This window comes from Balaenoptera borealis, assembly GCF_965194805.1.
Source record: "Balaenoptera borealis genome assembly, chromosome: 19".
Classification (NCBI taxonomy): Eukaryota; Metazoa; Chordata; class Mammalia; order Artiodactyla; family Balaenopteridae; genus Balaenoptera; species Balaenoptera borealis.
The window spans coordinates 68,609,005-68,623,541 of record NC_138878.1 but is presented as its reverse complement, the minus strand read 5'-3'; the positions used below and the strand labels follow the sequence as shown (position 1 = coordinate 68,623,541).

The 14,537-nt window shown below is 43.5% G+C and overlaps 1 protein-coding gene across 6 annotated transcripts in view; it reads right to left on the bottom strand.

The window, feature by feature from the left end:
* The window catches only part of LOC309617292 (zinc finger protein 551-like), a 50,874-nt gene that overhangs the window by 9,113 nt on the left and 27,224 nt on the right, over positions 1 to 14,537 (bottom strand). For 2 of the 6 annotated variants that reach the window (XR_014237881.1, XM_082369396.1), the window contains 2 exons: positions 13,715 to 13,742; positions 10,903 to 11,984 (listed from right to left, as the gene is read on the bottom strand). The exons of 1 other annotated variant lie outside the window; for it this stretch is intronic. Coding sequence is in view for 2 of the 5 variants with exons in the window: in XM_082369396.1 (XP_082225522.1) it covers positions 11,951 to 11,984; positions 13,715 to 13,742 (62 nt within the window). In the remaining 3 variants the exon portion in view is untranslated. Of the gene's footprint in view, positions 1 to 48; positions 357 to 10,902; positions 11,985 to 13,714; positions 13,743 to 14,537 lie in introns of those variants that run through there. 3 more of the 6 variants (XR_014237883.1, XM_082369395.1, XR_014237882.1) reach the window with 2 other exon arrangements.

The following is a 14,537-nucleotide window of genomic DNA, read 5'->3' as shown; positions in this document are numbered from 1 at the left end:
ACCTCACGAATATAGAAAATAATGAAATGTGAAATGATTAGGAAGTGAAAATTTTTCATATATATATTTTTGAACTATAGTTGATTTACAATATTAGTTTCAGGTGAGGGTCAGTGATGTGTTTGGGGTGACATTGATGACCCTGTTAGGGATACCAGGGTGATGGTGCTGCTGTCCATGAGAATACTATTCACAGGAGAGAAGTGAGTTTGCAGGGAAGGCACTGCTTGCCCATGCGGAAGGGGCCAGGTTCTTCAGGTTGAAATGTCAGGGTGTGGTTACATGATGGTTCAGTGCTCAGCAGATGATCTCACAGGAGAGGTATCTGGGGGTCTGGCTGGAGTCCCCAGATGTTTCTGTCAGGGAGTGGATACAAGGGAAGTAGGTGAGGGCTTCCCTGGTGGCACAGTGGTTAAGAATCTGCCTGCCAATGCAAAGGACACGGGTTTGAGCCCTGGTCCAGGAAGATCCCACATGCCGCAGAGCAACTAAAGCCTGTGCACCACAACTACTAAGCCCATGCACCACAACTACTGAGCCTGCGCTCTAGAGCCCGCAAGCCACAACTACTGAGCCCGCGTGCCACAACTACTGAAGCCCACGTGCCTAGGGCCCGTGCTCTGCAACAAGAGAAGCCCCCGCAACGAGAAGCCCGTGCACCGCAACGAAGAGTAGACCCCGCTTGCCGCAACTAGAGAAAGCCCACATGCAGCAACAAAGACCCAACGCAACCAAAAATAAATAAAAAATTTAAAAAATTTAAAAATCTTAAAAAAAACAAAAAAACAAAGGAAGTAGGTGAGCTGAATCAGAGCAGTGTTGACTAAATCTTCCCTAACTCAGCCACTTGGCAGATGTGTGCCCTTGTGTCAAAGTCATCCTCTCTGAGCTGCAGCTCCCTCCTTTGAGAAGTGGAAATAATAAATTGTTCCTCTGCTGGATAATTTGGGGGCTGGTAAATGAGGTAATCCTCAGGAGAACTCCTCAATGTTAGCTCCCTATGAAAAGAAGGGTGCAGGCAGCTATGGGCTGAATTGTATGTCCCAAAGTCCATATGTTGAAGTCTTAACATCCAGTACCTCAGAATGTCATTGTATTTGGAAATAGGGTCTTTAAAAAGGTAAAATAAAGTCACTAGGGTGGACCCTAATCCAACGTGACTGTTGTCCTTAAAGGAAGAGGAAGTTAGGGACTTCCCTGGTTGTCCAGTGGTTAAGAATCTGCCTTCCAACGCAAGGGATGCGGGTTCAATCCCTGGCCGGGGAACTAAGATCCCACATGCCTCAGGGCAACTACTGAGCCCACATGCCTCAACTAGAGAGAAGTCCGTGCACTGCAACTAGAGAAGCCTGCACGCCGCAACCAAGAGCACACGTGCCGCAATGAAAGATCCCGTGTGCCACAACTAAGACCCAATGCAGCCAAAGAAAGAAAGAAGAGGAAGTTAGGATACACACACAGAGAGGGAAGACCATGTAAAGACACAGGGGGAAGATGGCCATCTACAAGCCAAGCAGAGCAGTATCAGGAGAAACTGATGCTGTTCACCCCTTGATCTCAGACTTCTAGCCTCCATGTTTGTGAGAAAATAAATGTCTGTTGTTTAAGCTTCCCAGTCTGAGGTACCTTGCTATGCCAACCTTAGCAAACTATTACAGGGGCCATCAGCATCCAGGAAGGAGAAGGTCTGAGGGCACCCCAGGGAGGGGGGAGGCTGAGAAGGACACTCAGAGGACCCTGAGGGAACCAGAAGGAGGGGCTTTCTTGGGGTGGAAACAGGCCAGGAGGGAAGGGGGACACAGTGGGTCAGACTCCCTGAGACACTGGGTTGTGGGCTTGGGATTGATTCCTGGATCCCCACCCCTCGCTGGGGGTTGCAACAAGAGACTCTCCCTCTAACCCCCACCCCAGGTTCAGTTTCCCCCAGTACGAAATGGGGAGAGGGAGCAGACCTGCCTCAGGGGCTGTTGGAGGACGCTTAATAGCTCATGGGCCTAGGGAAGGGGCTCCGAGTGAGGAGCTAGTCTTAGAGTCCTGATCGTCCTGAGGGGAGGGGGCATAGGGGCAGCCGTGCCTTTGGAGAGAGGGGCCAAGTGCCACTGGGGCTGGGGGTTGGGGCGAGGGGGTGGATGGGGTTTACAGTTGGCTCTTACCGAAGCTCTGATCCCTAGTGGACAGTCCCCAGGCGGTGATGGGGGGATGCATGCATGACCTGGCTGCCCAGGCACCACCAAGAAGAATTTGAACACCTTCAGATGGATTGTATCCAGCTTCTACCCTCCATGCAATTTGACTATCTTTTAGTTATTGTCTGTTTTCAGACTGGGTTAAACCATTTCTCTGCTGAAAAGCTACAGCCCTTGAAAAAAAAGCTGACTGATTTTGTTTCCAACCTGGGTCATCCCAATGTTTATATCAAATGACTGTGTCACATGGGAACCATTGTAAAAGAACCCTGTAAAGTGTTACCCCTGACTCAAAAACTACACTGTCCTTGTTACCGACAATCTTCTGGAAAAGTCAAAAGGACCAATGGCATTCTTAAATTAAAATCAGCAAAACTTTCAGAGACTCGAGCTCCCTTGACCAAAGGTACTCCCACTAGCCCTTACACTCACGTAGTCCATTGACAAATCAGTTATCCCCTATGAATTACTAACTGGAAGGCCCATGTGTCTAGGGATTTCACCTCCAATACTAGACTCTGCCCTGCTATATGCAGACATGGCAAAATATTCCAAGGAACTCATGTATTACACCCAGTCCCAATCACCAACTCGTTAAGGCCACATCCTGAAAATATCTTTTAAACAGCTTCTTCGTGATATTCAGCTAGTAGATTTCCTCTATTGGAAGAGACGTCAGAGAATAACTACTCTTGAACCTCTTTGGAAGGGACCCTTTGGGTTCTGTTGACAAGTGGAGCAGTGAAACTCCAGGGAGTCACTCATTGGGTTCGCATTTCACAACTAAAGAAAAGATTCCGAATTCCACACAATTGGCAGGCTACTCCCATACGGGACCTCAAAATGAGGATTCTCAGAGAACCTCCAGAAGTAGGTTTCCTACGGAGGTACAATCCTGATTTCTTAAGTATATCCTGCTCTCTCAGGGAAACATTGACCACATTCCAGATGGTGTAATGAGATCTGGAGTCTCTGCCTGAATCAGGAATTTCCCACATACCGTGTTGTCTACCATCATCTACAAGAGTGCATTATAGAAATGTCCATAGCTCTGCAATGTGAAGAGGCAACATGAGGTTTCCAGAAGGCAGCTGGAAGAGCAGACGAAAGACAGAAATACGGTCCGTAATCGCACTATAAAGATTAGGTTTCATAACTATATCAAAACTTGGACTTTATCCTTGAGGCATCCACTGAATAATAAAAGAAACAAAGAGATGTGGTATGACTGGCATTCAGGATCTTGTCCTGAACTCAGTGAGGAACACTTTCTCATCATTTGCCAGGAATAAATCAACATAAAGATTCCAAGTCTAGGAATACAATCTAGATGGCATATCATTCTCCCATGTTCTCTTTTGTGGAAGTTTAACACAGGGCCAATACACACATTGAAAAAATTATCTGTGACCAGATGTGACCATGGATCAGGGAGACAGCAAGCAAATATACAGTGCAAAGCAAGAGAGAGTCACTAAATGGACAGAGTGGAGAGGAGGGAGAGAGAGAAAGAATCATGTCAGAAATTGCAGGTAAGAAAAAAGAAAAGGAAGTGGCACAATTCTGGAAAATAAGAGACTGCTAGAGTTACAGATGTGACTTTTGAATATGGAAAGCTTACAAAAGGCTTACAAAGTATTATAGTTTCTTCAAGGTATACGAGAAGCAATTCATCAGAAAGAATGGAGGGGAGGGAGGAGCTATAAAGAGAGAAACTGGGACTTCCCTGGCAGTCCGGTGGTAAAGAACCCGCCTTCCAATTCAGGGGACGTGGGTTCAAGCCCTGGTCAGGGAACTAAGATCCCACATGCCGCAGGGCAACTAAGCCCGCGCTCCACAACTACTGAGCTCGTGCGCCTCAACCAGAAAGCCCGCGTGCCACAAACTACAAAGCCTACGTGCTCTGGAACCCGCGCGCCACAACTATAGAGCCCATGCGCCCTGGAGCCTGTGCACCACAACTAGAGAAGAGAAAAACCCACATGCCACAACGAGAGAAGCCCATGAGCAGCAACGAAAGATCCCGCACGCCTCAATGAAGATCCCACATGCCGCACCTAAGACCCAACACAGCCAAAAAAAAAAAAAAGGCTTCGCCTTCCAACTCAGGGGGTGTGGGTTCGATCCCTGGTCGGGGAGCTGAGATCCCACATGCTTCGTGGCCAAAAAAATGAAACGTAAAACAGAAGCAATATTGTAACAAATTCAATAAAGACTTTAAAAATGGTCCACATCAAAAAAATCTTTTAAAAAAAAGAGAAACTAAAATCTAGATTCAAGAAAATCCAGATTCTGAGACAGATGGGACAGTAGGATATGTCTTCAACAATGACAATTAAGGGCAGACATAACTGCAGGTCAGGAATTGAATGGAAGTTCATTTTCTAACAAAATGGTAATGAGATGGCCTTCCAAAGAGAATCATCAAAATAGAATTCCAATAAAGGTTTAGTTTTCTAAGCCGGCAAGCTTAGTCTATGAGCCCTGACATCAAGAGAGTTGACAGGAGCAGTGCATGAATGCAGTGGATTCACAAAGAAAATATTTTCAGAAAGAGTAGTTACAGGAACGGCCAGGCACTGCTGTGCTCCATGCTGGGGTGTTACTCTCTGAATCTCAGTCCATGTTGGGCTATAAGCCTGGCATTCCCCCTCCCATCAGGACATCTGAGGTTCTATTACTGTACGGAAGAGATGGCAGGGCTATGCACTGGGGATCTGAGTGCATGTGACTAGAACCCTTCCGCACCTTCCTTCTAGAATCACAAGCTTATATCCTAAAACTCTTCTTAGATTCAGAGGACGTCAGGGATGACAATTAGTTAACAAACAGCTTTCTCCATTTGGATTTCAATCTAGAACTATTTTAATGGTTCTGCCTACTGTGAAGAGTTAAGAAAAAGTACTGAACTCTTCCCCCTGATACCCCACAATCTAAAGAAGGAGAATGTGGATTGTGCCTAAAACCTTTTCTCAAGTTACTAACTGAAGGAAATTTTCATTACAAACCTATTTTCCACATTGATTCTCAGCCAGAGTCCAAAATGAAAGAAGAGCCACTCACACTCATTATGTGCTTTCCATGTCTCTAAGCATGCACATTTTTCCCATTTGACTATGTAAAATCTACTCCTAAGAAGTGTGATAATTCATATTTTTGATAGGTTTCATCTTATTTAATTAGTTAAAACATTTTGAGAAGTAGGTATGTAAATATTCTTTTTTGTGCACATGAGAATAGAATAAGGAAGGAAGGAGGGAAGAAAAAGGAAGAGAATAAAAACTTAAAGATGGATGGTATCAGGTTGACACTTCCGGGTGGGACCAAAGTGAGGTGGCGGGGCAGGGGCTGGTACCTCTTGCAGCAATCATGGCGTATGCCGGCCTCACCGTGCCTCTCATCATGATGAGCATGTTCTGGGGCTTGGTCGGCTTCCTGGTGCCCTGGTTCATCCCTAAGGGTCCCAACCAGGGAGTTATCATCACCATGTTGGTAACCTGTTCAGTTTGCTGCTATCTCTTGCCACGAAGAGACCTCCTCTAGGTGCAAAATCATCTCCATACCCAGACCACCCTCCTTGACTTGCCCACTTTGGCCATCAGCTGCCTTAAACGTTCACACCACATTTGAATATGTTATTCTACAATGCAGCATTTTTTCTTGTCACCTTTTTTTGCACTTTGGTGAAAGCTGTGCCTATTTAACCTAAACTGTGTTGCCTCTATAAAATGGTTTTTTAAAATTTTATTTTACCATTACTTTCTTTTTTATTTATTCATTTTTTTGGCTGCGTTGGGTCTTCATTGCTGCGCACAGGCTTTCTCTAGTGCAGCGAGCAGGGGCTCCGCTTTGTTAGGATGCACAGGCTTCTCACTGCAGTGGCTTCTCTTGTTGTGGAGCACGGGCTCTAGGCACGCAGGCTTCCGTAGTTTTGGCACATGGGCTTCAGCAGTTGTGGCACACGGGCTTTGTTGCTCTGCAGCATGTGGGATCTTCCCAGGCCAGGGATCGAACCCGTGTCCCCTGCACTGGCAGGTGGATTCTTAAACACTGTGCCATCAGGGAAGTCCCTATAAAATGTTAATGTACTCTTACGGGATAGAAAGTGCTGTTCTTCTGAGAAATAACGTTACTGTCTCCTTGGAACCTGTGGATGTGAAGATGGCTCCTGCCTGCTCACAACATGAGAATCAGCAAAGTGTTTAAAAACTGTTACATGACAACAAGACTCCAGTGGGGCAGTCAGTAGGGGAACATGTTCAGAAGGAAAATGTGTCCCACCAGAATTATACCAAAGTATATTTTCAGGATGAATTTCTTATTTCTGCCCTCTTTTGGAATAAATTATTTTTCTACTTTCTATGGAAAAAAAAAAAGATGGATGGTGTCAAGGAGAATCTCTAGCCGCCTGTAGAAGGAACTGGGTTTGTACAGGGTGGGATGGGGTGGATACAGCACACTCTGCATCTAACAGGAAACAGCCCCTCACTTTATGTATAAAGTTTTTTAGGGTCTCACTTCCAAAACCAGTAACAGAGTAATCTTCCCCTATCTTATCTATTCCTTAAGTTTCTGATTAACTCACATCTTGGTACAAAAGGAAAAGATACCCATCTCTGTCTGACACCACAAGGGTGAGCCCATGGTGACAAGTCGAGTTTGCCTTGTGATTTGGATGAGGAACTCAAGCCTTGAGCTATAGTTTTATTATTCCCTAATCCCCTTTCCCACCAGGCCACTCATTTTCAAGTCATCTGCAAATGTATGACAGTGGCTGGATGGGGTACTGAGAATAACTTTTAAACAATTTTTGCCCCAATTAACTATCATTAAAAACAAGTACAACTCATGTGACAATATCCAAAGAAGCAATTGGGAGAACGTGGGAGAGCGACTTTTCTAAGAGTCCTTAAGTGCCCAGAGTTATCACAGGGAGGGAAGCAGAAGGCATGGAAGCCTGACAATTAGGAGAGTGGAAGCCATTTACTTGGCTCTGTTCGGATTTGGGATAACTCACAGGGGTTTCTCCAACACCTAATTCCCTGGGAGATGTCATAACTCAGAGGAACATCATTAGTAAGTGGCATGAAAATGGGGGATCCATAGATATTATGTGTCTACCTTCATTCAAGCAATATTTTCTAAAAGCTTCATAGTTAAAAGAATCATACATACGTAGAGAGTGCAGATTTACACAAACCTAAACTAGAACATAATAAGAAACCATATTAGAGGGCTTCCCTAGTGGCTCAGTGGTTAAGAGTCCGCCTGCCAATGCAGGGGACACAGGTTCGAGCCCTGGCCTGGGAAGATCCCACATGCTGCAGAGCAACTAAGCCTGTGCGCCACAACTACTCAGCCTGCGCTCTAGAGCCCGCGAGCCACAACTATTGAAGTCCGCACGCCTAGAGCCCGTGCTCCGCAACAAGAGAAGCCACCGCAATGAGAAGCCCGCTCACCGCAACGAAGAGTAGCCCCCGGTTGCCGCAACTAGAGAAAGCCCACGCACAGCAACGAAGACCCAACACAGCCAAAAATAAATAAATAAAATGAATACAGGGCTTCCCTGGTGGCACAGTGGTTGAGAATCTGCCTGCTAATGCAGGGGACACGGGTTCGAGCCCTGGTCTGGGAAGATCTCAAATCCCGCGGAGCAACTAGGCCCGTGGGCCACAACTACTGAGCCTGCGCGTCTGGAGCCTGTGCTCCGCAACAAGAGAGGCCACGATAGTGAGAGGCCCGCGCACCGCGATGAAGAGTGGCCCCCACTTGCCGCAACTAGAGAAAGCCCTCGCACAGAAAACGAAGACCCAACACAGCCAAAAATAAATAAATAAATTTAAAAAAAAATTTTTTAAATGAATACATTAGAAAACAAGGCAAAAAACTTATGATAAACATTGAATAAAATATAAGCTTTAAAAAAAAAAGAAACCATATTAGAGAAAACTAGTTATGATGAATGAGGTGCAAATACGAATTCCCAGTAGAAAGAAAGAAAGAACTAAATGTACGAACAATTCAGACATTTTAATGAGACCTGGAGGATGACTGACATAGACTATCACCTGCCTTGTGAAGAGTACATTTTCCTGAGTCACCACATCAATGGCGTTACTCACAGAAGCCTGAATCAAGCAGTGATGGGGATGAAGAAGGCTCCAAGACAGAGGAATAGACAGACACAAACAAGTATCGATGATCAGGTGACTGATGTGTCCCTGAGGTGGGTTCAGGGCTGAAGAACACCTGAAGAAATATGCACTAAAATTCTGCCATTTCCTTCCATCCCCACTCAGCACTTGACATCAGGCTAAGCACAGCCCTGCCTGGGGACTTTTCTTCCAAGATACTTTGTATTACATGGGAGAGCAGAGTACTGGGAGACAGTACTGAGAGTACAAGAGATGACAAACTGAGCAATGACTGTAACCAAAACCAAACTTTAGAAATCTGGTCTCAGTTTAGAGGGACGACCAGGACCCAGGACCAGCTTTTCTTCTTCAAAAATTTTCTCAAAAGAAGACGAAGAGGAAAGGAAGGAAGGAGGGAAGAAAGGAAGGAAGGAAGAGGAAGGAGGGAGGAGGGAGGAGGGAGAAGGAGAGGAGAAAAAAGAGAAAAAAAATTCCAAAACAGTAATTTGAAAAGATATACACACTCCAGTATTCATTGCAACATTTACAAGAGCCAAGACATGGCAGCAACCTAATGTCCATCAACAGATGAATGGATAAAGATGTGATACATATATACAATGGAATATTACTCAGCTATAAAAAGAGTGAAATTCTGCCATTTGCAGCAGTGTGAATGGACCTAGAGAGTACTATGCTTAGTGAAAAAAGACAAATACTCTATGTATCACTAATATGTGGAATCTAAAAAATAAAACAAAGGAGTGTATATAACAAAACAGAAACAGACTCACGGATATAGAAAAGACTAGTGGATACCAGTGGGGAAGGGGAAGGGGGAGGAGCAAGATAGGGGTAGGGGATTAAGAGTAACAGACTATATGCTCAAAATAAATAAGCTACAAGGATATATAGGATAACACAGAGAATATAGTCAATATTTTGTAACAACTTTAAATGGAATAACCTATAAAAATACTGAATCACTATGCTGTACACCTGAAACTAATATTGTAAATCAAGTATACGTCAATTAAAAATAAATAAATAAAAATAAACTATACTAATAATTGGGTCTCATAAACCATATTAATACAATAAAATCCATGAGATATGACTGTAGATGAAGAGGGAAGAGAATTTAGGCAGAAATAAGACAGGGCAAAATTGAAGGGGTATTTCTGGAAAGACCAGTAGGGACATGGCATTACTCTTCAATTGTGAGAATAAACTCTCTTTGGGAGGCTTTTCTACGAAGCAGTGAGGGAGGGTTTTGCCAAGGTTTAGTAAAACACTATAGATTTTGGCACAATTTAAACTGAGTCAGCAGCTTAGAAAACAGAGGTTCAGGACTATGAAATTTTACTGTCCACAATCTGCCCAGATCACTGATATCTTACAGCCCCATGAAACTGTCTCATGGCAGGCAGAGAGGAACTGCAGAACTGGTGTTTCTTCTAGTGAGGAAAATGGATCTAAAATGGGGCTAGGAGCTGAGACAGGAGTTTACTGGACGTATTGACCAAGAGAACCAAGCAGAGAAGATCAGGAGAACCCAATTCAGATGGATAAATGGGGTGGAGTGGGGGAGTTCATGGATTTGAGAATCAGGTGATATCTAAGAGGTCACGTCTTAGGTGTTGTAGAAAACTAGCACATCAGAGACTGTGACAGGAGGGGACTTCCCTGGTGACGCAGTGGATAAGACTCCGAGTTCCCAAAGCTGGGGGCCCCAGGTTTGATCCCTGGTCAGAGAACTAGATCCCACATGCATGCCACAACTAAGGAGCCCTCCTGCTACAACTAAGACCCAGCACAACCAAATAAATAAATAAATATTTTTTTAAAAATAGAGGCTGAGACAGGAGAACAGAGTCACTGAACATATTACATAATTGGAAGAACATTTAAGAGTGACAATGAACTCCAGCCTGTGCCCTCTGTGGATTTGTAGATGATGTTTCTCCCTCTAAAGCCATGTTTGTCCCCTTCTAGGTAGTCGTTTAACTCATACAAGTCTTTTACCATCTCACACATCCCCTCTGGCCCCTTCTTCCAGCAGTTTCGTTCGCCTGCATTGTGGAATCCATCCCCAGGTGTCATGTGCTCCCCAGACTCTCCTTTAAAAAAGAAGAGTCCTTCTCAGACCTCAAGTTCCTCCCCACAAAGGCCTTCTGGCAACTCGCTTCCCACCCATGAGTGTTTAGTATGGATGGTACCACCACCACCGGGACACCCCTGACACTGCCACTGATGTCATCTCAAATGCATCCCTGGCCCTCACTGCCACACTCATGATTCATTTCCAAGGTCCTGTCAGTTTTCCTTCTAAACACCACCTTAGGGTCCCCCCGCCACTCAGTACACCCAGACAGAGCTGTCACCTGGTAACCTCCATCACTATTTTGGAAGTTGGAAGAGACACTGAAGGACTGAGAATCTCCACTGTGGCCCTCATATGCTGGGGTCCCTGTGGTTCTTCCTCACTCCCTCTAACAGGTGACCTTGGTAATGACCGCACCTCCCACCCTTCTAGGTGAAATGCAAATCAATGACTGACTGTGACACTAATCCCCAAGAACATGCCTTTGTTGTCCTCCTAGGGAACACACTTGATCAACCATTCCTGAAAACGGCTGAATGTTCCCTCCTGTAAAACTCATGAAAATCTGCTCTCCTGCTCAGATCAAACCACTGCTCACATTTTAAACTCTGGGTTGTGCAGGGATGTACATCAGGCTCCCGATCTGGATTCCCATCAGCCCGTCATCAAACTTGCAGTGATGGGGTGTATGTAGGGGACATGTGTGTTCTCCTCAGGCCAGGCTGTGCTGGCCTCATCTCACTTGGTCCATGGGAACTGTGCAATTGTGCGTGGCCCACACATGACCATTGGGCATCCCTATCACATGTCTGTCCAATTTCCATGGAGACTGAGGTGGTAATAGTGCCTCCATGCACCTCACAGGTGCCTGGTGTGCTTTACATATGCCAGTGTGTGTGGTCCATGTTTGCCATACATCTTTTCTATTGTGGATGTGGTATGTGCAAGTCTGCCTCCAGGCTGGGCTGAGGGGCATCAGCATTCCATACCTGTTACACTTGTGTCCCTAGAGTGTTTGTGGGGCACCCTCAAGTTGTGCCCCACACACCTAACCCACTGTGTTCCACAGATGTGTGTTGCAGATCTCTGGGCTGTGATGCAGTGTCCCCACCTACTGCATACCTGGCACATATGGGCTGCACGAAGTGTGGAAGCAAAAGACACACTGTATTTCCAGGTCTGTCACCATCACAAAATTGTCCATCTGTAAAAGACCTCAGGCACCCACCTCATCAATATCTAGTATACTAAAGGGGAAATATGGGGGAAGGGTGAACATACTAAACAGAACCAGAAAGTTGAGATATAATTGACATACATTATATTACTTTCAGGTGTACAACAGGATGATTAGATATTTGTATGACAGGGATTTTGTGAATTTAGTGAAATCCTACATTTTGTTGACTGGGATTCCAGTAGCATTCGGGATTATGCTGGTGAATGTATTCATTGGTGAAGTTGAGTTAGCAGAAATTCCAAAAGGCTATATCCCTGAACGCTTGGAATATTTTAAGTAGCCTGTATCAAGATGGATTGCCCATACTTCCTTTGATGATCCTGAAAAGAATTATGAAAAAACAACTGTTACCCTTCAAACTGAAGCCAAAAAAGGCTGAATTACAGTTAAAAGAGCTGAAAGTATCAAGACTGTGCCAAATGATCAGTTATGAGTTCTTACATTTTAGAAATGCATTCTGAAGAGGTTATACATTGATATATCTGGGATTATTAAGTAATATAATCCACTAATATACATGGAGATAAAGAATACCATGAAATGATATATACCATGATCAAGATTGGGAGCGGGTTCATGGGATTTCATAACAGTCTTTTCCATTTATGGATATATTTGAAAATAGCCATTACAAATGGTAGACTATGTGCTTATAATTTGATATATTGAGAAACAAATTGAAATGGGCAGGAGAAAACTTGGTTTCAGGGATGCAAGCATGTATGGAAATATCAAAATGTACATTTTAAATATGTACAGTTTAATTATATATATCACGTGCGTGTGTGTGTCTGTGTGTGTATACATTTTGGCCACACCACGCAGCTTGTGGGATCTTAGTTCCCTGACCAGGGATTGAACCTGGGCCCACGGCAGTGAAAGCACCGAGTCCTAACGATTGGACCACCAGGGAATTCCCAAAGTTAATTGTATTTAAATCAAACTGCTTTTAAAAAGCAAATATTTAAAACTTGCCACTTCCTAATCATTTTGACTCTTTTGTTATTGTCTGTTTTTGAGGTTATTTGTGGCTACTGTATCAGTATGTTGGAAACAGAATTAATAGTGTGCTACTGGGGCTTCCCTGGTGGTGCAGTGGTTAAGAATCCACCTGCCAACGCAGGGGACATGGGTTCAAGCCATGGTCCGGGAAGATCCCACATGCCGCAGAGCAACTAAGCCCATGAGACACAGCTACTGAGCCTGCACTCTAGAGCCCGTGAGCCACAACTACTGAGCTCCCGTGCCACAACTACTGAAGCCCACGTGCCTAGAGCCCATGCTCCGCAACAAGAGAAGCCACCTCAATGAGAAGCCCACACACCGCAACGAAGAGTAGTCCCCGCTCACTGCAACTACAGAAAGCCCACGCACAGCAATGAAGACCCAAAGCGGCCAAAAATAATAAAATAAAAAAATTTAAAAATTAAAAAAAAAATAGTGTGCTACTGCAATATCTTACCAACTTCATGTTCAGTGACACCATTTTGGCAGTTTGAAATTGACCATGACAAGGAAAAAAAAAAAAAGAAAAGAAATTGACCATAACAGGAGTATTTACACCAGGGAAATCAGCACAAAGACTACAAACCTAGGCATGATTTAATGTATTATTGAATACTGAGTCTTAAGAATGTAGTGGAGAATACGTTAATAGTGCAGGTTAAACAAAAAAATATATGGTGCATGTGGGCTTTCAGTTGTGCATAGGGCAACAAATTGAGGAAAAATAATTTCCTTCCAGTATTCAAAAATGATTGTTCCATAAGGCAGAGAGGTCACATCATTGAAGAATGAGTGAAATTCCAACATAAGTCTTTGTTGTTACACTGTCTTATTTGTTAAAATAATAAATAAATTACATAAAAAGAAAGTAGTCAAAAGTTATAGTCTTTTTACCAAAGAAGATAGAGGGCAAACAAATGCATGAAAAAAAGCTCAAACTCATGAATTCTTAGGAAAATGGAATTAAAACCAAAGAGAGTTAAAACTACACACTTATTTCAAGGGCTAAAATTTTAAAACATTGACCGTATCAAGTGTTGGCTACCTTGTAGAGGAACTGCAATTCTCATACACTGTTGATGGGAAGACAAAAGGGAACAACCACTTTAGATCACTGTTTGGCATATCTTAAAATGTTAAAACATCTACCTACACTGCAACAGTCTGAGTTATTAACACATGGGAAATAAGACATATATCCATATAAAGAACTGAATGCAATTATTTAAAGCAGCTTTATTTATAATACCCCAAACCTGGAAATAATCCAATGTCCATAAGCAGATGAATGGATAAACAAAGACGTTATCCATAGAAGACTACTCAGCAATAAAAAGAATTAACTACTAATATAAGCATCATTGTTGAATTAAAAAATAATTGTGCAGCATGAAGTAAATCAGTTTTTAAAAAAGAGTATACATCTTATAATGCCTATTTAAAATTATAGAAAATACAAACTAACCTATTGTAAAGGAAAGTGAATCAATGAATCAATGATGGTCTGTAGGGCTGAGGAGAGTAGGAAATGAGTTTCCAAAAGAGCATGAGGTAAATATGTGATACATAAATTTACTTTCATGATTGTGATGATGGTTTCACAGCTTTACATATATGTCAAAGCTTATCAAATTGTACCCATTAGGTAAGTGCACTTTGTTGCACATCAATTATACAAACCCATGTTGTTCAAGGGTTACCTTAACCTTTGTTAAATCTTAGGAAAGCCTTAAAAAGTGGTTCCAAATAAAAGCGTAGATGTCCCACTTCTCTTGGAAAATTAGGTTGGCAACCCTGTATGGTCTCTACCATCTCTCTCCTTATGCCCTGGGAAGTGCAGCCTTGCCTCGGTGGCAGCCAATATTGGC